General features: G+C 44.6%; 1 protein-coding gene across 1 annotated transcript in view; it reads right to left on the minus strand.

The window, feature by feature from the left end:
* Window positions 1-519: 519 nt before the first annotated feature.
* Window positions 520-25077, minus strand: part of LOC121578280 (contactin-3) — an 83811-nt gene continuing 59253 nt past the window's right edge. The window contains exons 12-23 of the mRNA XM_041892537.2: window positions 24748-24875; window positions 23438-23613; window positions 21045-21162; window positions 16475-16633; window positions 16231-16380; window positions 15446-15516; window positions 14820-15054; window positions 13712-13821; window positions 2793-2979; window positions 2523-2635; window positions 1896-2061; window positions 520-1381 (exon numbers count right to left, since the gene is read on the minus strand). Coding sequence (XP_041748471.2) covers window positions 1275-1381; window positions 1896-2061; window positions 2523-2635; window positions 2793-2979; window positions 13712-13821; window positions 14820-15054; window positions 15446-15516; window positions 16231-16380; window positions 16475-16633; window positions 21045-21162; window positions 23438-23613; window positions 24748-24875 — 1720 coding nt within the window. The 3' untranslated portion in view covers window positions 520-1274. The remainder of the gene's footprint in view (window positions 1382-1895; window positions 2062-2522; window positions 2636-2792; window positions 2980-13711; window positions 13822-14819; window positions 15055-15445; window positions 15517-16230; window positions 16381-16474; window positions 16634-21044; window positions 21163-23437; window positions 23614-24747; window positions 24876-25077) is intronic.

Here is a 25077-nt window from a genome sequence, read left to right on the forward strand (position 1 = left end):
AACTCCACGAGGTGAGATCTTGCATGGAGTCCAGGCCGAGGGAGATTGACAGTTATTTTGTGTTTCTTCCATTTGCGAATAATCACACCAACTGTTGTCACCTTCTCACCAAGCTGCTTGGCGATGGTCTTGTAGCCCATTCCAGCCTTGTGTAGGTCTACAATCTTGTCCCTGACATCCTTGGAGAGCTCGTTGGTCTTGGCCATGGTGGAGAGTTTGGAATTTGATTGATTGATTGCTTCTGTGGACAGGTGTCTTTTATACAGGTAACAAGCTGAGATTAGGAGCACTCCCTTTAAGAGTGTGCTCCTAATCACAGCTCGTTACCTGTATAAAAGACACCTGGGAGCCAGAAATCTTTCTGATTGAGAGGGGGTCAAATACTTATTTCCCTCATTAAAGTGCAAATCAATTTATAATTGTTTTTCTGGATTTTTTTGTTGTTATTCTGTCTCTCACTGTTCAAATAAACCTACCATTAAAATCATAGACTGATCATTTCTTTGTCAGTGGGCAAACGTACAAAATCAGCAGGGGATCAAATACTTTTTTCCCTCACTGTATATGATACGGCCCACCATGTAAAACTGGTTTAATCTGCTATAGTGGCCAATTTACAGTAAGTCTGGGAATGTTGTCAGTTACATAACTTAGTTAGTATTTTTTTTACCTAACTAATAATATAATAATAATCCAAGATGCCATCTACAGTTAGCTACTATATTAAAGGACATCTGACCCATATAAACCAAAACACATCTCTCCATTGAGCAGCTCTACAATTACAAATGTATGTGAACATACCATACCTCCACCTGGTAAAAAAAATTTTAAACCTCAGATTACCTCTGAAAACCCAATAAATGAATGAAATAAATATAATGAAACCTTTTTTTGTCAACTACTTTGGTATCTACATGGATTTAAGGCATTCGTATTCTTCAAGGATCAGTGTCAAACATATAGAATGTAGACATCACTACTCCCAAATGGAAGTATATTCCGTTGGCAAAACAATAACACTTACAGCATGACGGCACTTGAGACATGAGAGGAAAAACGGTCAAATATAATGCACACAAATTCATGTTGTCTATTAGTCCATCATTGAAATCCTCAATGCATGGCCCATTTCAAATTCCTGTTCTGTCCAGCACTGCCACAGAGGGTTTCACCCGTTGCCCCTTCCAACTGAGGGTGAATGCAGGAGCAGGCTCCTAGAGGAGAAGGAGAGAGAGAAGGGCCGGTAGGAGGGCTGTAACTGTGACCAGACATCACCAGGAGGAGCTGAGAAGGACGAGAGCACTGACGAGGACTGCAGAGAGATGAGACAGCGACAGCAGACTAAGCCGAGACGCTCCCGAGCCCTGTGCGCCCATGCCTGAAACCACAAACCACCAGTCAGAGAAGCTCTACAAGAACTTAAAATTCCACTTTTCAAAAAAAGCAAAAAGCGGGGCATTTTCTGTCTCTATCTGCAAAATATGCTGACAAGTCGTCGTAAATCAAAGGGTAACTGTGAATTACATAGTGCTTTCCATATCTCCATTATTAATGACTTTCAACAGGATAGGCCATTAAAGTATACAGAGATGATAAGGCTTATATCACATTAGAGAGCAGATCTCTTTAGAGAAAACTGAACCGCGTTTCAATTTTGCACAGCAGAGGGGGGGCATTCTACTATTTTACACGCAGCCGAGCTGTGCAGTCAACAAGGAATAATAACCCAATGGCAGAGATGGATTGCACCATACATGCATTTTTTAAAAAGATTGCATTTCTTGCACCCGAAATAAGTCTATTACACATGGTTCTGTTTGGCTGATTGAATCATCACTAAAACTTTATCAATGGACACAGGAAAGAGCAGAGAGAGGAAATGGTAAGCTTACTTAATTTGTGGATGTGGATGGGTTCGCTGCCCACACCTTCACCGCCATCACTCAGGGCCTTGATCTGGATCAGGTAGTTGTCGTTGGGAGACAGTGTCAGCTCCATCCTGGTTTTGTTTGTTATGATGCTGTTTACCTCATTATACCGGTGTCTTCTCAACATCACCTAGAAACAGCAATGCAAAACCCAAAATACAAAAATGTAGTAGAAACACAGTAACTTTGCAAAACACACAACCTCAAAATGAAAGATTGGCTAAAATGAGTGGTGAGGAGTGGGGGAATTCAAACTAGGAGAGTGACTAGATTTTGCTGATTGGATGATAAGATGGATCCTAATGCTTTGTGACAGTACAGTGCGGCTGGCTGATTGAAGCTGTGGATATTCTGTCCCTGTGGACAACCCTACAAATATGAGCCACTAATTATCAATATGGCTGAGTTGACCAGAGGTGATGGTATTGAATACACTTCCTTCATTACACACCCCACCAACCTCCTACTTCCTGCTTCTTCCTTTTTTCAAATCAAACAACCCACACAAAGCAGCACTAATTGAAAGATTGCGTTTGAAATGGTTGTGTTGTATTGGACAAAAGAATAGAGTCACAGTGACATGAGACGTACAAGATAACCGATGACCTCTGCCTCCGTCTCCATGGCTATGACAGGATCCCAGTGCAGAGTGAGCAGAGAGCCAATCATGGTCCACTCTACGTTCAGAGGAGGCTGGCCAGGTGCTGAGAGAGCAAAGTGATGAGGAAAGAGAGAGTAAAAGAGAGATGTTCCTATACAGTAATATGTGTATACTTGAAAAAAGAAAAAGAGTTTCTGTTCTGCTTACATTTTGAAGTTAAATCTACAATAGATACAAAACCTCTGACGAGATCCACTCACGTGGCTTCTTGGTGGTGGCATTGATGGGTGTAGACTGTGGCCCTGTCCCAGCAGTGTTAAAGGTACTCACAGCCAGGTAATACTGTGTGTTGGCTTTCAGTCCAGTCATGTTGACTGCTGAGTAGTTAGCAGAGATTCTCACTTTGCCCACTGTGTCAGGCTTGGTGTCATCTTCCCAATACACCACCTGTTTACCAATGGAAAGAAAACAACAAGAGATTGAGACATCAGACAGGAACAATTAAATCCTAGCCATGGGGACTTTTATTAACTCGCACAAGTGATTCATTTCATCACATTATTAGAACTCGCTCCTCCTCATCTAATCTGTAATTCCATTTGGTGTGCAGTAGGGGACTGGCTTCCCACTGAATAATAAATTTTTCAATATCTAGGTCCTCAATTGCTGATACACCATCCTCTCTACCGTATGGTCATTCTACAAAGGCAACAATAGTAACCCAAAAAGTAGACTATGATAAAGTATAGGGACATTCTGTCAATAATATGTTTTGGATCCACTCTTTTTGGTTCAAGAAAATGTATTCCCCTCACGAATTTGTACTTTCAATGATTAAAATACAGTTTCTGTACTTAGAAATTAACACATCCAGCGACAGTATGGATAAATATTGTATTCTCTTTAACACGAGGCACAGTGCTTAATTACTTCCCTTGAGGGTATTAACTTTCAATTAACGGTGCAGGTGAAGAGATATTTGATTAAGCAAATGAAATAATCCAATGCTAGTTTAGGGTCATATACAGTGGGGAGAACAAGTATTTGATACACTGCTGATTTTGCAGGTTTTCCTACTTACAAAGCATGTAGAGGTCTGTAATTTTTATCATAGGTACACTTCAACTGTGAGAGACGGAATCTAAAACAAAAATCCAGAAAATAACATTGTATGATTTTTAAGCAATAATTTGCATTTTATTGCATGACATAAGTATTTGATCACCTACCAACCAGTAAGAATTTCGGCTCTGCCAATTTCGGCTCTCAGTTTGCCAATGACCATCTGGATGATCCAAAGGAGGAATGGGAGAAGGTCATGTGGTCTGATGAGACAAAAATAGAGCTTTTTGGTCTAAACTCCACTCGCCGTGTTTGAAGGAAGAAGAAGGATGAGTACAACCCCAAGAACACCATCCCAACCGTGAAGCATGGAGGTGGAAACATCATTCTTTGGGGATGCTTTTCTGCAAAGGGGACAGGACCACTGCACCGTATTGAGGGGAGGATGGATGGGGCCATGTATCGCGAGATCTTGGCCAACAACCTCCTTCCCTCAGTAAGAGCATTGAAGATGGGTCGTGGCTGGGTCTTTCAGCATGACAACAACCCGAAACACACAGCCAGGGCAACTAAGGAGTGGCTCCGTAAGAAGCATCTCAAGGTCCTGGAGTGGCCTAGCCAGTCTCCAGACCTGAACCCAATAGAACATCTTTGGAGGGAGCTGAAAGTCCGTATTGCCCAGCGACAGCCCCGAAACCTGAAGGATCTGGAGAAGGTCTGTATGGAGGAGTGGGCCAAAATCCCTGCTGCAGTGTGTGCAAACCTGGTCAAGACCTACAGGAAACGTGTGATCTCTGTAATTGCAAACAAAGGTTTCTGTACCAAATATTAAGTTCTGCTTTTCTGATGTATTAAATACTTATGTCATGCAATAAAATGCAAATTAATTACTTAAAAATCATACAATGTGATTTTCTGGATTTTTGTTTTAGATTCCGTCTCTCACAGTTGAAGTGTACCTATGATAAAAATTACAGACCTCTACATGCTTTGTAAGTAGGAAAACCTGCAAAATCGGCAGTGTATCAAATACTTGTTCTCCCCACTGTACAATATTAAAGTTTCTGGTATTAAGTGACATAACAGTTAAGTCAATACATAATTAGAGAGAAAATGTGAAGTCTGCCGTTGGGACACACAATCCTATATTCCTGGTATTAGCTATGAAACTAAATGAAGCTATTAGATACTATTTTTCACCCCAAAACAATACACTGTTCTGGAGTTAAAAACTAGCTCCATACTGTAGATGATGGGCCTATTATTGTGGCTATCAGTTTAGACCTATCCTGCCTGTTTGGCTACTAAAACAAACACTAATGCATCTGTCTGTGGTATCTTTCAGAATCCTATGACATCCACTGTACCCAACGCCTAAGGTTGAAGATGCATAACAACAGCTTTCCTCCTTAAAAGCCCCTCTCTCTCAAATCCTTTTTGGTGACATGATAGCACTATTGCATCTACACAATATAGCCATCGCCATGGCAACCACGGGTTTTGTGCCGAGGGGCAGGGGTGAGAGTGATTGAAAGAGCACTGGGAAAAATGTATTCTTAAATGGATGGATGATAGCTTTCCTCATCAGGTTTCAGAAGCTGCTGGTGGTGGTCTTTAGAGCAGCAGTGTCTAAAGCGTAAATCATAGTCCGCAGACGCTGAGACGCGATAGTCCGGTGTCCCATTGTGACATAGCTAAGCGGCTCTGACACCACCTTCCGAGGGAGACGCACAGCTGAACGGGCACCTCCCCACAATTCCCAACCAACGCGGCTCTGGTACGCATCCTCTATTCATTTGAATGTGTTGACACTAGTTGGAGAAACTGCTTGAGTTGAGTTGAGAATTCGAAAAGTATGAAAGCCAACAGTCCAATATTCTAGAACACTGCTGTGTGTACGCATACTTGTTTTGGACTATGATAAACCCTTAAGCAACACCCACTCTCCAAGGGTGTCTCAGGGGGAGTGGGATATACAAAAAAACACTTTCCCTTTCACCACACACAGTACAGGTTACACACATGTACATTTGTGAAACAAGACAAATATAACCTTTAACCAAAGTAATATATATGTACAGGTAACTGCCAAAATAAAGGAAACACCAACATAAAGCTTCTTAATAGGGTGTTGGGCCACCATGAGCCAGAACAGCTTCAATGCACCTTGGCATAGATTCTACAAGTGTCTGGAACTCTATTGGAGGAGTGCGACACCAGAAATTCCATAATTTGGTGTTTTGTTGATGGTGGTGGAAAAAGCTGTCTTAGGCGCCGCTCCAGAATCTCCCATAAGTGTTCAATTGGGTTGAGATCTGGTGAGAGACGGCCATGGCATATGGTTTACATTGTTTTCATGCTCATCAAATAATTCAGTGACTACTCATGCCCTGTGGATGGGGGCATTGTCATCCTATGAGGGCATAGCCATGGCCTGCCCAGCATTTTTATTCATGACCCTATGCATGATGTGACGCTAATTCCTTAATTAACTCAGGAACCACACCTGTGTGGAAGCACCTGCTGTCAATATACTTTGTATCCCTCATACACTCAAGTGTTTACATTACTTTGGCAGTTACGTGTAGGTACAGGTACAGGAGTCAACATAATATTATTTACAAGATGTTGTCAATGTTACAGAACTGTCACGGATCCTCCTCCTTGCTCGGCAGGCTTCAGCGTTCGTCGTCACCGGAGTACTAGCTGCTACCGATCTATGTTTCTGTGTTCTACTTGTTTTGTCTTCATTGTACACACCTGGTTCCCATTATGTCTATGATTTGTTCCCTATTTAACCCTCTGGCTCCCACTGTGTTGTGTGCGTGTTTGTTCATTGTTTGGTGTTATCGACTGGTGAGCGGGATTGTCCTCCCTGCGTGGAGTTTATGTTCACTTGTTATTTACGAGTAAAGTACGTTGTCTACTAGCTCTGGGCCCTGCGCCTGACTCCGTCCTACCGCTACACACTGACGCCTGACAGAAACACGCACCTCAAATGGAGTCAACAGGTACATTAATTCCTTCCGGATCAGTGGAGGAAAGCATCCAACAGCAGGCGACCATGATACAGACTCTCGGCACAGCAATGGAGCGCGTGTTGAACACCATGGAGCGATGGGAGAGAGGGGGTTTTCCTACACCTCCTCCAACTACACAGCAACCCACACCGCTGTCCAACCCTTCGTCACCTGGGTCCAGTGGGATTCGGCTCTCGCTCCTGAGGGCATATGATGGTACAGCTGCCGGGTGCTAGGGTTTTCTGCTCCAGGTAGAGCTCTACCTGGCTACCATCCACCCGGCTCCCTCGGGATACGAGAGTGTGTCCGCCCTCATCTCCTGTCTGTCGGAGAGCGCTCGAGTGGGACAACGCCGAGTGGGGAGGAATAGACGCGGCGTCTGTGCGCTATGAAGATTTCACCCGCCGCTTCCGGGCGGTATTCGATCATCTACCGGAGGGGAGAGCGGCGGGGGAACGTCTGTTCCACCTCAGACAGGGGAAGAGGAGCGCACAGGACTTCGCACTGGACTTCAGGACCCTGGCTGCCAGCGCGGGATGGAATGAGAGGGCCCTGATTGACCACTACCGATGCAGCCTACGGGAGGACGTTCGTCGGGAGCTGGCCTGCAGGGACACCACCCTTAACCTGGACCAGCTGGTGGATATGTCGATAAGGCTGGATAACCTGTTGGCGACCCGCGGACGTCCGGATCAGGGTCCATCCATTCCATCCTCCAGCACCTCCGACCCTACACCGATGGAGCTCAGAGGTGCTGCTCTCAGGGAGACCGGAAGGGGGGCCGTCGCCTGCACCAACTGTGGCCGGAGAGTACACACTGGTGGTCGGTGCTGGGGAGGGTCCTCAGGGAGTCGAGGCAGCAGGCAGAGCACTGTTGGACCGTCCCAGGTGAGCAGGCACCCGACTCACCCAGAGCTCCCTGTTGCGCACTTGTGTATTGACATCGAATTTCCGGAGTTTTCCCCGCATTCCCAGCATAAGGCGCTCGTAGATTCAGGCGCAGCTGGGAACTTTATTGATCGTAAGTTTTCCCGTAGTTTAGGGATTCCTATTGTTCCTGTTGATGTGCCCTTCCCTGTACATGCCTTAGATAGTCGCCCTTTAGGGTCAGGCCTGATTAGGGAGGTCACAGCTCCACTCTGGATGAAAAGGAGGGTCATGAGGAGAGAATTAGTCTCTTTCTGATTGATTCTCCTGCGTTTCCAGTAGTGTTGGGGCTTCCCTGGTTAACCTCTCATGACCCCACGATTTCATGGCAACAGAGGGCTCTCAAGGGATGGTCACGTCAGTGCTCGGGGAGGTGTGTAGGTGTTTCCATAGGTGCAACTACGGTGGAAAGTCCAAACCAGGTCTCCACTATGCACATTCCCCCCGAATATGCCGATTTGGCTCTCGCCTTCTGTAAAAAGAAGGCGACTCAATTACCACCCCATCGACAGGGGGATTGTGCGATAAATCTCCAGGTAGGCGCTGCACTTCCCCGGAGTCACGTGTATCCTCTGTCACAGGAAGAGACGGTTGCTATGGAAACATATGTCTCAGAATCTCTGGGACAGGGATACATTCGGCCTTCCACTTCACCTGTCTCCTCAAGTTTATTTTTTGTGAAGAAGAAGGATGGAGGTTTACGCCCTTGCATTGACTACCGTGGTCTCAATCAGATCACTGTTAAGTACAGTTATCCACTACCTCTCATTGCTAGTATGACGGAGTCATTGCACGGGGCGCGCTTCTTCACTAAATTGGATCTCAGGAGCGCATACAACCTGGTGCGTATCTGGGAGGGAGATGAGTGGAAGACGGCATTTAGTACCACATCTGGGCACTATGAGTACCTCGTCATGCCGTACGGATTGTTGAATGCTCCATCAGTCTTCCAATCCTTTGTTGATGAGATTTTCAGGGACCTGCACGGACAGGGTGTAGTGGTGTATATAGATGACATTCTCATATACTCCGCTACACGAGCCGAGCATGTGTCCCTGGTGCGCAAGGTGCTTGGTCGACTGTTGGAACATGACCTGTATGTCAAGACGGAGAAATGTCTGTTCTTTCAAAAGTCTGTCTCCTTCCTAGGGCACCACCTGTCCGCGTCAGGGGTGGAGATGGAGATTGACCGCATTTTGGCCGTGTGTAATTGGCCGACTCCAACCACGGTTAAGGAGGTGCAGCAATTCTTAGGGTTTGCCAACTACTACCGGAGGTTTATCCGGGGCTTTGGTCAGGTAGCGGCTCCCATTACCTCCTTGCTGAAGGGGGGACCGGTGCGAATGCAGTGGTCAGCTGAGGCGGACAGGGCTTTTGGTCACCTGAAGGACCTGTTTACCTCGGCTCCAGTGCTGGCTCATCCGGATCCCTCCTTGGCATTCACAGTAGAGGTGGACGCGTCCCAGGCTGGGATAGGAGCTGTACTGTCTCAGCGCTCGGGTACACCACCAAAGCTCCGCCCCTGTGCTTTCTTTTCGAAGAAGCTCAGCCCGGCGGAGCGCAACTATGATGTGGGGGACCGGGAGCTGTTAGCTGTGGTTAAGGCTCTGAAAGCGTGGAGGCATTGGCTTGAGGGGGCTAAACACCCTTTCCTCATTTTGACTGACCACCGCAATCTCGAGTACATCCGGGCGGCGAGGAGACTGAACCCTCGCCAGGCAAGGTGGGCCATGTTTTTCACCCGTTTTGTGTTCACCCTTTCTTACAGACCAGGTTCCCATAACGCTAAGGCAGACGCTCTGTCCCGACTGTATGACACAGAGGAGAGGTCGATGGAGCCCACTCCCATATTTCCGGCTTCGTGTCTGGTGGCACCGGTGGTGTGGGAGGTTGATGCGGACATCGAGCGGGCATTACATACAGAGCCCACTCCCCCCCAGTGTCCAGAGGGTCGTATGTACGCAATCGATTGATCTATTGGGCTCACACGTCACCCACCTCTGGTCATCCTGGCATCGGTCGGACAGTGCGCTGTCTTAGTGGGAAGTACTGGTGGCCCATTTTGCTAAGGACGTGAGGGTTTATGTTTCCTCCTGCTCGGTGTGCGCCCAGTGTAAGGCACCTAGACACCTGCCCAGAGGGAAATTAAAACCCCTACCCATTCCACAACAGCCGTGGTCCCACCTATCGGTGGATTTCGTTACAGACCTTCTCCCGTCACAAGGGAACACCACGATCCTGGTCGTTGTGGATCGGTTTTCTAAGTCCTGCCGTCTCATTCCTCTGCCCGGTCTCCCGGTCTCCCTACAGACTGCGGAGGCCCTATTTACACACGTCTTCCGGCACTACGGGGTACCTGAGGATATAGTGTCTGATCGGGGTTCCCAGTTCACCTCAAGGGTCTGGAGGGCGTTCATGGAACGTCTTTGGGTCTCGGTCAGCCTGACCTCAGGGTTTCACCCCGAGAGTAATGGGCAGGTGGAAAGAGTAAACCAGGATGTGGGTAGGTTTCTGCAGTCCTATTGCCAGGACCGGCCGGGGGAGTGGTCGGTTTTCATCCCCTGGGCAGAGATGGCCCAAAACGCCCTCCGCCACTCCTCCACTAACCTTTCTCCATTTCAGTGTGTATTAGTTTATCAGCCGGTCCTGGCACCATGGCATCAGAGCCAGATCGAGGCACCTGCGGTGGAGACCTGGAACGCTGCCCATGTACGCCTGCAACGGGCCATCAGGCGACAAAAGGCAAGCTCTGACCGCCACCACAGTGAGGCCCCGGTGTATGCACCGGGGACCGGGTCTGGCTCTCGACCCGAAACCTGCCCCTTCGCCTGCCCTGCCGGAAGCTGGGGTCGGCGGTTTGTGGGGCCATTTAAAGTCCTGAGGAGATTGAACAAGGTTTGTTATAGGTTACAGCTTCCTCCTGAGTATCGTATTAACCCCTCATTCCATGTGCCTCTCCTTAGGCCGGTGGTAGCTGGTCCACTCCAGGAGTCGGAGGTACGGGAGGTTCCTCAGCCCCCACTGGACATCGAGGGGGCACCGGCGTACTCGGTCCGTTCCATCCTGGATTCGAGGCGTCGGGTGGGGGGCCTGCAGTATCTCGTGGAGTGGGAGGGGTACAGTCCGGAGGAACGGTGCTAGGTCCCTAGGAGGGACATCCTCGATCCCTCCATGTTGAGGGATTTCCACAGTCGTCATCCGACTCGCCCTGCACCGCGTCCTCCTGGCCGTCCCCGAGGCCGATGTCGGCGCACGGCTGGAGCCGCGCGTCAAGGGGGGGTACTGTCACGGATTCAGCCAAGGCTGCTCCTCCTCCTTGCTCGTGCAGGCTTCGGCGTTCGTCGTCACCGGAGTACTAGCTGCTACTGATCTATGTTTCTGTGTTCTACTTGTTTTGTCTTCATTGTACACACCTGGTTCCCATTATGTCTATGATTTGTTCCCTATTTCACGACCCATTTGTTCCCTAGACTCCTGAGTGGCACAGTGGTCTAAGGCACTGCATCGCAGTGCTAACTGTGCCACTAGAGATCCTGGTTCGAATCCAGGCTCTGTCGCAGCCGGCCGCGACCAGGAGACTCATGGGCGGCGCACAATTGGCCCAGCGTCGTCCAGGGTAGGGGAGGGAATGGCCGGCAGGGATGTAGCTCAGTTGATAGAGCATGGCGTTTGCAACGCCAGGGTTGTGGGTTCAATTCCCACGGGGGGCCAGTATAAAAAAAATATGTATTCACTAACTGTAAGTCGCTCTGGATAAGAGTGTCTGCTAAATGACTAAAATGTAAATGTAAATGTTACCCTCTGGCTCCCACTGTGTTGTGTGCGTGTTTGTTCATTGTTTGGTGTTATCGACTGGTGAGCGGGATTGTCCTCCGTGTGGAGTTTATGTTCACTTGTTATTTACGAGTAAAGTACGTTGTCTACTAGCTCTGTGTCCTGCGCCTGACTCCGTCCTACCGCTACACACTGACGCCTGACAAGAACTTCTCTTGATATCTTATTCAGTGAGATGTTACAGTACACAGCACTCCAGGGAATATTTCAAGAACCGTGTCTTAAAATAGTTTAAATAAAACGACTGATTTACATATAAACACTAGAAATGGCATCAGAATGTGTCTGGTCGTGTCCGAAATCTGTCTTGCCTACTACTTACTAAAACTACATACAGTGAGGGAAAAAAGTATTTGATCCCCTGCTGATTTTGTACGTTTTCCCACTGACAAAGACATGATCAGTCTATAATTTTAATGGTAGGTTTATTTGAACAGTGAGAGACAGAATAACAACAAAAAAATCCAGAAAAACGCATGTCAAAAATGTTATGAATTGATTTGCATTTTAATGAGGGAAATAAGTATTTGACCCCTCTGCAAAACATGACTTAGTACTTGGTGGCAAAACCCTTGTTGGCAATCACAGAGGTCAGACGTTTCTTGTAGTTGGCCACCAGGTTTGCACACATCTCAGGAGGGATTTTGTTCCACTCCTCTTTGCAGATCTTCTCCAAGTCATTAAGGTTTCGAGGCTGACGTTTGGCAACTCGAATCTTCAGCTCCCTCCACAGATTTTCTATGGGATTAAGGTCTGGAGACTGGCTAGGCCACTCCAGGACCTTAATGTGCTTCTTCTTGAGCCACTCCTTTGTTGCCTTGGCCGTGTGTTTTGGGTCATTGTCATGCTGGAATACCCATCCACGACCCATTTTCAATGCCCTGGCTGAGGGAAGGAGGTTCTCACCCAAGATTTGACGGTACATGGCCCCGTCCATCGTCCCTTTGATGCGCTGAAGTTGTCCTGTCCCCTTAGCAGAAAAACACCCCCAAAGCATAATGTTTCCACCTCCATGTTTGACGGTGGGGATGGTGTTCTTGGGGTCATAGGCAGCATTCCTCCTCCTCCAAACACGGCGAGTTGAGTTGATGCCAAAGAGCTCCATTTTGGTCTCATCTGACCACAACACTTTCACCCAGTTCTCCTCTGAATCATTCAGATGTTCATTGACAAACTTCAGACGGCCCTGTATATGTGCTTTCTTGAGCAGGGGGACCTTGCGGGCGCTGCAGGATTTGAGTCCTTCACGGCGTAGTGTGTTACCAATTGTTTTCTTGGTGACTATGGTCCCAGCTGCCTTGAGATCATTGACAAGATCCTCCCGTGTAGTTTTGGGCTGATTCCTCACCGTTCTCATGATCATTGCAACTCCACGAGGTGAGATCTTGCATGGAGCCCCAGGCCGAGGGAGATTGACAGTTCTTTTTTGTTTCTTCCATTTGCGAATAATCACACCAACTGTTGTCACCTTCTCACCAAGCTGCTTGGCGATGGTCTTGTAGCCCATTCCAGCCTTGTGTAGGTCTACAATCTTGTCCCTGACATCCTTGGAGAGCTCTTTGGTCTTGGCCATGGTGGAGAGTTTGGAATCTGATTGATTGATTGCTTCTGTGGACAGGTGTCTTTTATACAGGTAACAAGATGAGATTAGGAGCACTCCCTTTAAGAGTGTGCTCCTAATCTCAGCTTGTTACCTGTATAAAAGACACCTGGGAGCCAGAAATCTTTCTGATTGAGAGGGGTCAAATAGTTATTTCCCTCATTAAAATGCAAATCAATTTATAACATTTTTGACATGCGTTTTTCTGGATTTTTTTGTTGTTATTCTGTCTCTCACTGTTCAAATAAACCTACCATTAAAATTATAGACTGATCATTTCTTTGTCAGTGGGCAAACGTACAAAATCAGCAGGGGATAAAATACATTTTTCCCTCACTGTACTGTGTACTATTCATACTACATACTATTTAGAACATACTGTTTCGTAAAAACAAATGCAGTAAGCAACAAATATCAACATACAAGGCTCATCCCGAGAATACGTCTTTTAATTTCCACCATTTGTTAATTTGGTATAGTGCGTCATCTTATCTCATTATCAGCTGTTGAGTCTGGAAAGACGATTCTCTTCCTCAAAAGTGTGCAGCAAATTCTACTAAATGAAAAGCCAAAATGAGTATAACCTGGCATTTAAAGCATACTTGATTATCGGAATAAATATAATTTAAACCATTTTATTTTCGCATACCTTAAATGCCTACTAATTAGAATGCAAGAATGGTTATTCGGACACGGCCTATGTGTTGTTTTATTGAGCAAATTGAGAGAATCCTACCTCATAACCAAGCACTCTTTCAGGGGTGGCGGGGAGGGCTTCCCAGATCACTTCAATTTGAGCTGCAGACACACTCCTGCCCCAAACCCTCTTAGGAGCCTCACTTGGGACTGTAGAGATAGAGAGCAGGTGAGAACCTCTCACGCAACACCATCAAACACACTAATAGGAAGCAGAAGCAGGCAGAGAATAGACCTGTAGTTTCACTGGAGAGAGCTATATTGCTTGGGCTTGGTTTTTAATGGGATCTGTGACTGACATAAGGGAAGACTATCTTCACGGCAAATTCAATTAACACAGTCCCTCACTGACAGCCCAGTGTAGTAAGTGTCAGCTAGGATTTCCTGTAATCTACCTCTGCAATAACAATAACTAATATCAAGTTGAAACTCCCAGCTTGAGAGGGGGAAAAGTGTCTGAACCAACTTATTTCATGATTACTATTCAAGGTCGTGCCTCCAGAATAAAAAAGATTGAGATTCTTCTTTGCCTTGATGACAGCTTTAGCTACCTGCAGATTCATACTACAGCTATGACAATGTTTGTATTGCTAGTAGTATAAATTGGGATTATGCAGGTTCATTGTTTAGCTAGCTAGCTATCTAGCTACATGTCTAAATAAAAGACTCCACTACACCTGATGATTACATGACTAATCAAGTTAGCCAGGTGTGTCTGGGGGTGATCTATTGTATTTCATGAACATTTGTACATGTCTAGACAATAGCAACCCATCCACTTAGCTAGATGTGGCTGGGGGGTGGTTATAGCATTTATTTCACATGACCCATCAATTTATACAAGTGTGTCTGGGTAAGCGTCATTTAATAATTATACTTTCTGTTTTTGATATTGCTACTATGCAAGTAACCATTTCACTGTACTGTTTACACCTTCTGTATCCTGTGCATGTGACAAATACATTTTATTTGATATAGTGTGTGTTTACCATAGAAGGAAACTAATATCAAGTTGAAACTCCCAGCTTGAGAGGGGGAAAAGTGTCTGAACCAACTTATTTCATGATTACTATTCAAGGTCATGCCACCAGAATAAAAAAGATGAAGGGCTGTTTGAGCGTGATTCCCCTGGCTGCCATCGCCTTTACCTTCCTCTGCGGAGAACACTGTGGCTATGGAACTGAAGGGCCCCTCCCCGCGGTTGTTGTATGCCCCAACCTTCACATCGAACGGCGAGAAGGCCGGGATGGTGTCGTTGCGGAAGACGTATCGGGCCACCCCAGGCGTGGAGATGACCGCTCGCGTCCAAGTGACAGCACCCAGCGGCCGGAAGGCGATGATGTAACCAAAGCCCTCTCCATTCTGCAGTTCCTCAGGCACGGGCTGGGAGCGAAACACAAAACTATAGTGATATTAAAACGCATACAGACAAAGACACTGACACCCCTGCCTTTGTCCTCAAGCACCCGCCAAAGACGGCTTCAACATGAGCTGCAATGATTAGATGCAGTGTTTTCCCCCCTACACCACAACCCACAGATCCTTTTCTCCCTGCATTGGTACATCATTGTGGATGAAGTGGGCTTCAAAGAAACAATCTCTTTCCCTGAGTTGAATCACGTTGGGATGGAGAAATGGCACTCCGAGGCCAGACCCCAGAAGGGAGGGGCTGGCTCTAGTGTAGATCATAAAATTGCTCCATTCAATTCTGCACAATTAAGCAAAACCATTACCAGGCTATGGAGAGAACAGTAAAACCTGACGGATGACTTACCTCCCAAGTTATCACTAATTCAGATTTTGTGCCGCCTCCGCCTCCAACATCAGTGGGAGCTGCATCAGGCACTGTAAGACAAAGCCCAAAGGAGAACAATTATAAGGAGGTTGTTAAATAAAGTTTTAAAAAATACAATAAAAAAAAAATAAGGCAGTTAACATAGCTGAACTACAGGTTTATAAGTCTAGCCTCATGACACAGTTTTAAAATGCATTCACAATATTGTTTTTTATTTTACACTCCACAACTTATTTGTTATTTTTATTTCATATTCTTTTATATTGTATTTGTTTGTGATTTCTTTTGGTATTCTTTCTTAAAACGACATTGTTGCTTAAGGGCTTGTAAGTAAGCATTTTACTGTAAGGTCTACACCTGTTGTATACGGCGCATGTGACAAATAAAATGTGATTTGATTCTCCCTTGATACTAGCGACCCGACATGTTTTGGAGTATATCGTCCTACTCAAATACCAAGTGTCACAATGAATAAACAACTTATTTTTTTATTTAGCTGTTAAGTTTAATAGTCAGAAAACACAATTTTACTTGACAACTGTTTTGTGCATAGCACTGCACAAAAGATTTGCGGACCACTCATGTGCATCCTGATGTGTATTTACCCAAAGTAAATGGTCCATCACATTTAATCTGTCACATCAGCAACTGGTTCAAGCAGCATTTAATGTTAGATGTCAGGGGTCTGTGTATTTCACTTTGTGTGTGTGTTTGTGTGTGTGTCTGCATATGTATTCTAGAGAGAGTAGAGGAGTGAAACTCACTGGCATCCTCTGTCCTGGTCTTGGCTGAGGCTGGACTAGGCTCTCCCATGCCCACACTGTTGCGGGCCACCACCCGGAACTCATACTCCACCCAGGCATTCAGACCCACTACAGTGGCTGTCAACGTGTTGCCATTGATCTCCTCAGGAACTGGAAGTGGAAAGGAGAGCGTTCAACATTACCATATACATAAGCATGGCTAAGGTGTGCTCTGTTCGTACTGTATGCTAGGTGTATTAGCTACCTGTGTCCACAGCTTGCCAGCCCACAGTGAAGGGTGTCCTGACCTGGATGATGTAGCCGGTGATAGGGCTGCCGTTGTCCCTACCAGGTTTCCAGGAGAGCTGGGCCGTGCTATCTGTGATCTCCTCCACCACTACAGTGTCCGGGGGCCCGGGGGGACCTGACTCAATCAGACAATTAGCAAAGTGAGCCTCCACAACACCCTCACACCACCACCCCCCCATTCCCAACTCATTATGCTCTTGCCTTTACTGCTGTCCCATTACATATCAAGGCCATCACACTCCATCTAATTAAGGGCTGTGTCCTTGGTCCGGCTTCACAGAAGCCTTTAATTCAGACGTGTGATATGTGAGGCTGAGAAGTGATTAAGAACACAGGATCACTAACACCGAACAGGGACATGGGAGGGGACAATTTGTGAAGAGAGAAAGCGCAAGAGAAAGAGAGATAGAGATTGAGAGAGAGATAGTTAGTGAGTGACACATAGATACAGTGAGTGAGACAGAGAGATATTGAGTGAGCGATAGACAGTGAGTGAGAGAGAGACAGTGAGTGAGAGAGATACAGCATGATTGAGAAGCACAGAATATATGTGACTCGTTTCAGGAAGCTAGGCATTTGTCGCACGTCACTACTTCACATGAGAGGCATTTGAACACATACAGTACCAGTCAAAAGTTTGGACACACCTACTCATTCAAGGGTTTTTCTTTATTTTTACTATTTCTTACATTGTAGAATAATAGTGAAGACATCAAAACTATGAAATAACACACATGGAATCATGGAGTAACCAAAAAGGTCTTAAACAAATCAAAATATATTTTATATTTGAGATTCTTCAAATAGCCACACTTTGCCTTGATGACAGCTTTAGCTACCTGCAGATTCATACTACAGCTATGACAATGTTTGTATTGCTAGTAGTATAATTTGGGATTATGCAGGTTCATTGTTTATCTAGCTAGCTATCTAGCTACATGTAAAAAAAAAAAAGACTCCACTACACCTGATGATTACATGACTGATCAAGTTAGCCAGGTGTGTCTGGGGGTGATCTATTGTATTTCATGAACATGTGTACATGTCTAGACAATAGTGACCCATCCACTTAGCTAGATGTAGCTGGGGGGTGGTTATATTATTTATTTCACATGACCTATCAATTTATACAAGTGTGTCTGGGTAAGCGTTATTTAATAATTATACTTTCTGCTTTTGATATTGCTACTATGCAAGTAACCATTTCACTGTACCGTTTACACCTTCTGTATCCTGTGCATGTGAAAAATACATTTTATTTGATACAGTGAGGGAAAAAAGTTATTTAATCCCCTGCAGATTTTGTACGTTTGCCCACTGACAAAGACATGACCAGTCTATAATTTTAATGGTAGGTTTATTTGAACAGTGAGAGACAGAATAACAACAAAAAAATCCAGAAAAATGCATGTCAAAAATGTTATAAATTGATTTGCATTTTAATGAGGGAAATAAGTATTTGACCCCTCTGCAAAACATGACTTAGTACTTGGTGGCAAAACCCTTGTTGGCAATCAGAGAGGTCTCCAGGTTTGCACACATCTCAGGAGGGATTTTGTCCCACTCCTCTTTGCAGATCTTCTCCACGTCATTAAGGTTTTGAGGCTGACGTTTGGCAACTCGAACCTTCAGCTCCCTCCACAGATTTTCTATGGGATTAAGGTCTGGAGACTGGCTAGGCCACTCCAGGACCTTAATGTGCTTCTTCTTGAGCCACTCCTTTGTTGCCTTGGCCGTGTATTTTGGGTCATTGTCATGCTGGAATACCCATCCACGACCCATGTTCAATGCCCTGGCTGAGGGAAGGAGGTTCTCACCCAATATTTGACGGTACATGGCCCCGTCCATCGTCCCTTTGATGCGGTGAAGTTGTCCTGTCCCCTTAGCAGAAAAACACCCCCAAAGCATAATGTTTCCACCTCCATGTTTGACGGTGGGGATGGAGTTCTTGGGGTCATAGGCAGCATTCCTCCTCCTCCAAACATGGCGAGTTGAGTTGATGGCAAAGAGCTCGATTTTGGTCTCATCTGACCACAACACTTTCACCCAGTTCTCCTCTGAATCATTCAGATGTTCATTGGCAAGCTTCAGACGGGCCTGTATATGTGCTTTCTTGAGCAGGGGGACCTTGCGGGCGCTGCAGGATTTCAGTCCTTCACGGCGTAGTGTGTTACCAATTGTTTTCTTGGTGATTATGGTCCCAGCTGCCTTGAGATCATTGACAAGATCCTCCCTTGTAGATCTGGGCTGATTCCTCACCATTCTCATGATCATTGCAACTCCACGAGGTGAGATCTTGCATGGAGCCCCAGGCCGAGGGAGATTGACAGTTATTTTGTGTTTCTTCCATTTGCGAATAATCGCACCAACTGTTGTCACCTTCTCACCAAGCTGCTTGGCGATGGTCTTGAAGCCTATTCCAGCCTTGTGTAGGTCTACAATCTTGTCCCTGACATCCTTGGAGAGCTCTTTGGTCTTGGCCATGGTGGAGAGTTTGGAATCTGATTGATTGATTGCTTCTGTGGACAGGTGTCTTTTATACAGGTAACAAATTGAGATTAGGAGCACTCCCTTTAAGAGTGTGCTCCTAATCTCAGCTCGTTACCTGTATAAAAGACACCTGGGAGCCAGAAATCTTTCTGATTGAGAGGGGGTCAAATACTTATTTCCCTCAATAAAATGCAAATCAATTTATAAAAAATTTTTACATGCATTTTTCTGGATTTTTTTGTTGTTATTCTGTCTCTCACTGTTCAAATAAACCTATCATTAAAATTATAGACTGTTCATGTCTTTGTCAGTGGTCAAACGTACAAAATCAGCAGGGGATCAAATACTTTTTTCCCTCACTGTATAGTGTGTGTTTACCATAGAAGGCAATGTGAAGAACAACATGACCTGCACCAAAGTCAGATTAGGATATAGGCCAAGTACTAGTTAGTGTATTTTTACCTGGAGTTTCCTTATTGTAGGCTACTACTTTCACCACTTTTAGTCTTGAAATCTTCGGTTGTTTACTACACTACTCACTCTGTTTAGCATATGCCCTCACATGTGAATCCTTAAAGAGATAGGTGGGGCTAAGGCTTAAGAGGGTGTGAATGATGTTGAATGGGTGTAGACAAAGAAGAACTCTCCAGTAGGTGTATAAAGAAATTAATGGGCCATTTTCTCAAAAGTGTGGTTACAAGTTTATCCACTTTCAAAGCAGAATTACTTTCACATTGTTCTGTAACTGCAGTTTATGATATAACATTTTCGAGCTCTGAGTGTCTACTTTTATCCAATGTAAAAAATATCATTAAAAATGTTGCTACATAGGACCAAATCCAGGTGGTGGGTCACATATATGCTCCAAAGATGATGTTGTTCGCTCTACTGTTTCATTATACAGATGCTTCTATGTTTTTTGTCAATGTGTAAATGAGTCAATTAAAACCATTCTCTGTAACAAACAATGGCTTTCCAAAACACCCGGGACAGCTATTACAGGGTGTTATGGGCATGCAATGTATGCCAATGTAAATCACTAGAGATATGCTACAATGATGAGATATGATACACTGCGCCTAACACATATCAACTACCGCTGTGGAAGCTGCAGTCACAAATGTACCAGTGTCACATTGCGTGCCATTTTTTAATTTAGCAATGCCAAATATTGTCTTTCAAAAACATGTCATAAAAATGCAATGTTCTCATTACACCAACACCTTCCATTGTTACATTTGTATACCATGTCATGTCATGAAATGTAAAAACAATATGTGTAAGATCATTATGTCTGCAGAGTTCTCACCAAACTGAATACATCGTCCTATTTGGCATTATGGTTATATTTGACATTTAGCAGATGCTCTTATCCAGAGTGACTTACAGGAGCAATTAGGGTTAAGTGCCTTGCTCAAGGGTACATCGACATATTTTTCACCTAGTCGGCTCGGGATTCGCACCAGCGACCTTTCGGTTACTGGCCCAATGCTCTTAACCGCTAGGCTACCTGCCGCCACATAGGTAGCTTGGCAGCAAGTTTTATTAACCATTATTACTCACATAGGCCTATAAAATTATAGTCTGGTTGCCAGTCTGTTTAGATTACATTCCACTGCTTGTACTCCATGCATGGCATGTGCCACATTTTGAGCACATGACATGGAGTACAATGACTGGAATGTAAGCTAAACAGACTGGTACCCAGACTAATAACATTAAGTATGCCATCTAGATTGCAATTTCAGCACCAATTTATTGCATTAATTTTAATTCTGTCAAAGTGCTTACAATACTTTATATTGCAAGCTCTAAGATCAAACATTCACAGCCAGAACTATATTGTATTTTGACACTCAAACTTTTCTAAAGAAGCTAAAATGTAATCACTTCTGAGAAATAAGTCCCTGTACAAATGTGAATCTCATAGCCTGCTAAATGGCATATTATTATTATTATCATCATTCATAGCCAGAGTGAACTGAACATGAATTCCATAGAGGCACCCTTACAACCTTAACAGTTGGTTCTCTTACCTTTCACAACCAAGATGGCTGAAGCAGACAAGCTTTCCACGTCGGTGTTGATAACACAGACATACTTTCCCCCGTGATTCAGCTGGATGTTACGAATCATCATATCTCCTGAGATGCTCTACAAGGGAAAACAATAACACACAAGAAAAGCTGGTGTAAGATCAAGAAATAAAAAGGAAATACACTCTGAACTGTTTCATAATTCTCTCTGAGCAACTGCATGTGTGATCCTACTGTAGGTTGATTAATAAATACATGTATTACATTGGAGCAATAGCATGTGCAACTACCTTCTTTTTCTTTCCAAGTGTGACTGTAGCTTTAAAATTGAGAAAGCTCTGTGCATGGAGCTGCATGTGGTCCCCTCAGGTCACAGAGTCTTGTGACACACGGAAACCAGCAAGAACGTGAGCTGTGTTCTAAACAAACAGTCCTGTTGGCTATCCTTCAGGCACTGCATGCTCCCCTACTCAGCCTCGCACAGGACCACCAAAACAAACACACAACGGCTAATTGGCAAGATGATCCTAATTATTCAAGAATTACATAAGCAGGGATGAGAAATTAGTACGACTTACAGACTAAGAGCTAATATTGTTCTAAATAAAACAGTATGCTCTTTCACGCCATGGGGAAACTAAAGCTGATAAACTATTGAAAAACCTAAAGAGGAGTGAGGGGATGAAATAGCTTCAGTTAATCTTCCCATCTGCCATGGAGGCTTAAGTACAGTTACAGAAGTCAATGTGGAAGAGCTATCACATTTAAATGTCTTCATATTTTAAAGTGAGTGATATGGGAACATCTTTATATGCAGTTAACTATTAGGCACATAGCAATGCTACCCATCACTCTATCCGGGGAGTGGGACTCATATTCTAAAAATCCAGAGCCAATGTTCACTTAGTGAAGTGGTCTGTCACACATACATGGCATGTCATCCTTCAGGACTCCTTTTAAAATAGAGTGTGTTTGTCTGGAGAGGATTCACCTAAGGGCTAAGCAGGTTAGACACACTCAAGCTACGCCAAATTTCATCAACTCACTGGGCAGTGACCACAGCTCGGCTAGGCTCGGTTGCAATTGGGCATGAACGCCCCGAGGATCCTCACCTCTCGGGGGCAAAGACAAAGCAGAGCAGAGCGGCACTTATGTGTGGCTGAGGGACGGCATGGCACTCCTCTCTTCTGACAGGCTAACATGCTCATGCCATGTCTGCCTCTGACATGCCAGCCAGCAGCTGTCTGACTGGAGAGCGAGGGGTTAAATTCCATGCCTTGCCAGGCAGGAAGCTATGAGGCAGATCTGGCTTAATTATGTTAATTAATTCATCAGACGCTGTTGAGAGGAGCTGGTAATCTCCCTGGGCATGGGGATATGGAATATGTGAAAACTGTATCTCATTATTTGTGTGTCCACATGTCAATGTCATTTGTAATTGCCATTTGTCTATCCACGCAGGAGTGAACTTAGCATGACCACAACGTGGGAGGGGTTCAACTCTGATATCAACGTAAACTTTGATCCATGAATTTAGTTTATTCAGCTATATCCGTACAATGAACCATGGGTGAATAATGGATCCATAAAACAGTGATAAATGATTCTCTAAAACAATTTGGCAGAGACGAGCGCAGAACAAATGACTGTGCTCGTCTATCAAAAGGAACACATATTTTAGACAAAGAGTAGTCTCTTATCGTTAATTGAAGGCATGAGGAATTCAAATGAACATTTTACTGGTGCCAAGGCTTGCCCTTGGTTAATGCCAGCCAACTCATTACAAATTATTTCAGGGCACAAGACTCATAAATAGGTATGCAAATTCAATTACGGCAAAGAGAGATGATAACAAAATGATCTCCCTTGAGGTGGAGAAATTAGAAGTTTGAGGGATGAAAAGTATAAAGACTTTTAATTCATCAGGCTTCTTCTACCATTGAAACAGCTTAAAGATTAGTAGGATCTCCTATGAAATACTGTGGCTTTCACCTTTATATTGTCTTACGAATAAGATCGCAATTCTTATGGGCTGTCCGATAGACAGGGAGTTAAAAGGTAAATGGAAGAGTCATTGAAAAATAGGAAATATAACTTCAAGCAATGGAAGTTAAATACAGCCTATTGAAGCTTCGCTTCAATGCTAAAACTGCTGCTAAGATTTGATCCCAACACATGCTTCATTAGTACTTTTCTTGTATACACGTTTAATAAAGTAGCCTACAGTGTGAAGGTAGGGCTTTTAGAGGTTTTTAGGAAGTAGCTAACCTATTACACAGAGATTATACAGAGTTTCCAAACGAAGCATATTATTTTGCAGTCTGCCACACTGTGTGAAACAATTAATCCTAGAATAGCCTCACAGCAGTTGTCCACTGCTCCTGATGACTCACCCCTCCTACTCTGTCGAAATGGTCAGCGTCCCCGTGGAAGTCTATGAGCTGCCCGTTGAAGGCCCAGGAGAAAGAGACATCCAGGGCTGGATCGCTGGCTGTCTGGCAGGGCAGCACAATACTCTCGCCAACAATGATCTCCATGTTAGCAGGCCTCTGGGTGATTCTGGTGGGCTCTGTCCAGACAATGACAGCTTAGTATGCATCTTAATACTCTCTGGGTGGGAACCATTACGCTCAAACAACCCTAGTGTTTAGATTATAACTATATCATACTATCACTACGACAAGGATCATCATAGCTACATGTGTCTTGGTTCTAGCACTTAACTTTAAAAAAAAATCTGGTTGACACTTCGTATTTGCATGGTCAACTTGGGGGGAAATGTTTGAAGTAGGATTATGCAAGCAGAATGCATTCCCAATGGTGGCTGTAGAGAATTGGATGCAGTGGAGTATGGGAGCCTTGTAAGAGAAAGGTCAGGATAATTAAATTCCATTAGATTAAAGGGATCAGCTGTTGGCGTAAAACTTTAAATTAGCGATTGAGAAAAACAAGGGAGGTGGAGACAGACGTTTACAACACATGTACCAGATAACTGCATCAACACGTTAAGTCTCCGCATCCATAAGTAATTACCTTTACTTAATTGCAGTACAATAACTTCTTGCCTATTTAAGCACCATTTCAATTGCTTTAATTAGAAAATAACAACCTTGACCGTGTTAAGTTGTACAGACAAAATAGTAACGATCACTTTCATTAGGTGTTAGGCTGGAATTATTAGTACGATTATCAGCACAAGTAAGTACATACAAATATCAGACAGTACACTCAAAAAAATGCTGGGTTGTTTGGATGACCCAACTACTGGGTTGCAGGCATTGGGCCACTTAATTAGGTTGTTTTCTTTAAGAAGAGTAAGATTGGGTTGTTGATGCTGGGTTAATAATGCTGGGTAATTGAGATATGACCCAGTGGGTCAGATCAGAAAACTGGAGGCGTGGCTTAGTAGGGGTGTGGGTTTCAGATAGTTATTTTTGCCCACCTGTGAAAGTAAATGTAATTCATGTTAATCTGTTCTGTTGTATTGTTGTCACGTTAAGGTTGAATACTGACAGTTTTGTAGCTTCATTGAAGCTTTTTGAAGTGTGGGCTGCAGGTAGCCTAGTGGTTAGAGCATTAGGCCAGTATCCGAAATGTTGCTGGTTTGAATACCCGAGCCTGCAAGATGAAAAATCTGTCGATATACCCTAGTTTTGGGGCGATGGCTCAGGGCTTATTGGGAGAATATGTTATGATAGCTCACCTGTGATGAACAGCCTTCCAGTGGTGCTTGCAGTCCCAAACTGATTCTTAGCGATGCACGTGTAGCTTCCCGCATCCCTCCTGGTCACATTAGCAATCTTCAGTGTCCCGTTGGGAAGCAGAGTAATCCTGGGGGATGAGTAACAGAGATTCAGAGCTTTTGCTTGGGTAGAGAACAGAAGTGCCGTGTCTAAATCCAGTCCAAGTGCTAGGATGCATCATCACCTTCATTTCAACACCATTTACATGTTTCCTTCTATTCCAACAGAGGAAAGCCCAACTGTAATTTTAGAAAATGGACTTTGCATTTTTCCATTTCCTATGAAGATTG

Source organism: Coregonus clupeaformis, chromosome 12 (assembly GCF_020615455.1).
Source record: "Coregonus clupeaformis isolate EN_2021a chromosome 12, ASM2061545v1, whole genome shotgun sequence".
Classification (NCBI taxonomy): Eukaryota; Metazoa; Chordata; class Actinopteri; order Salmoniformes; family Salmonidae; genus Coregonus; species Coregonus clupeaformis.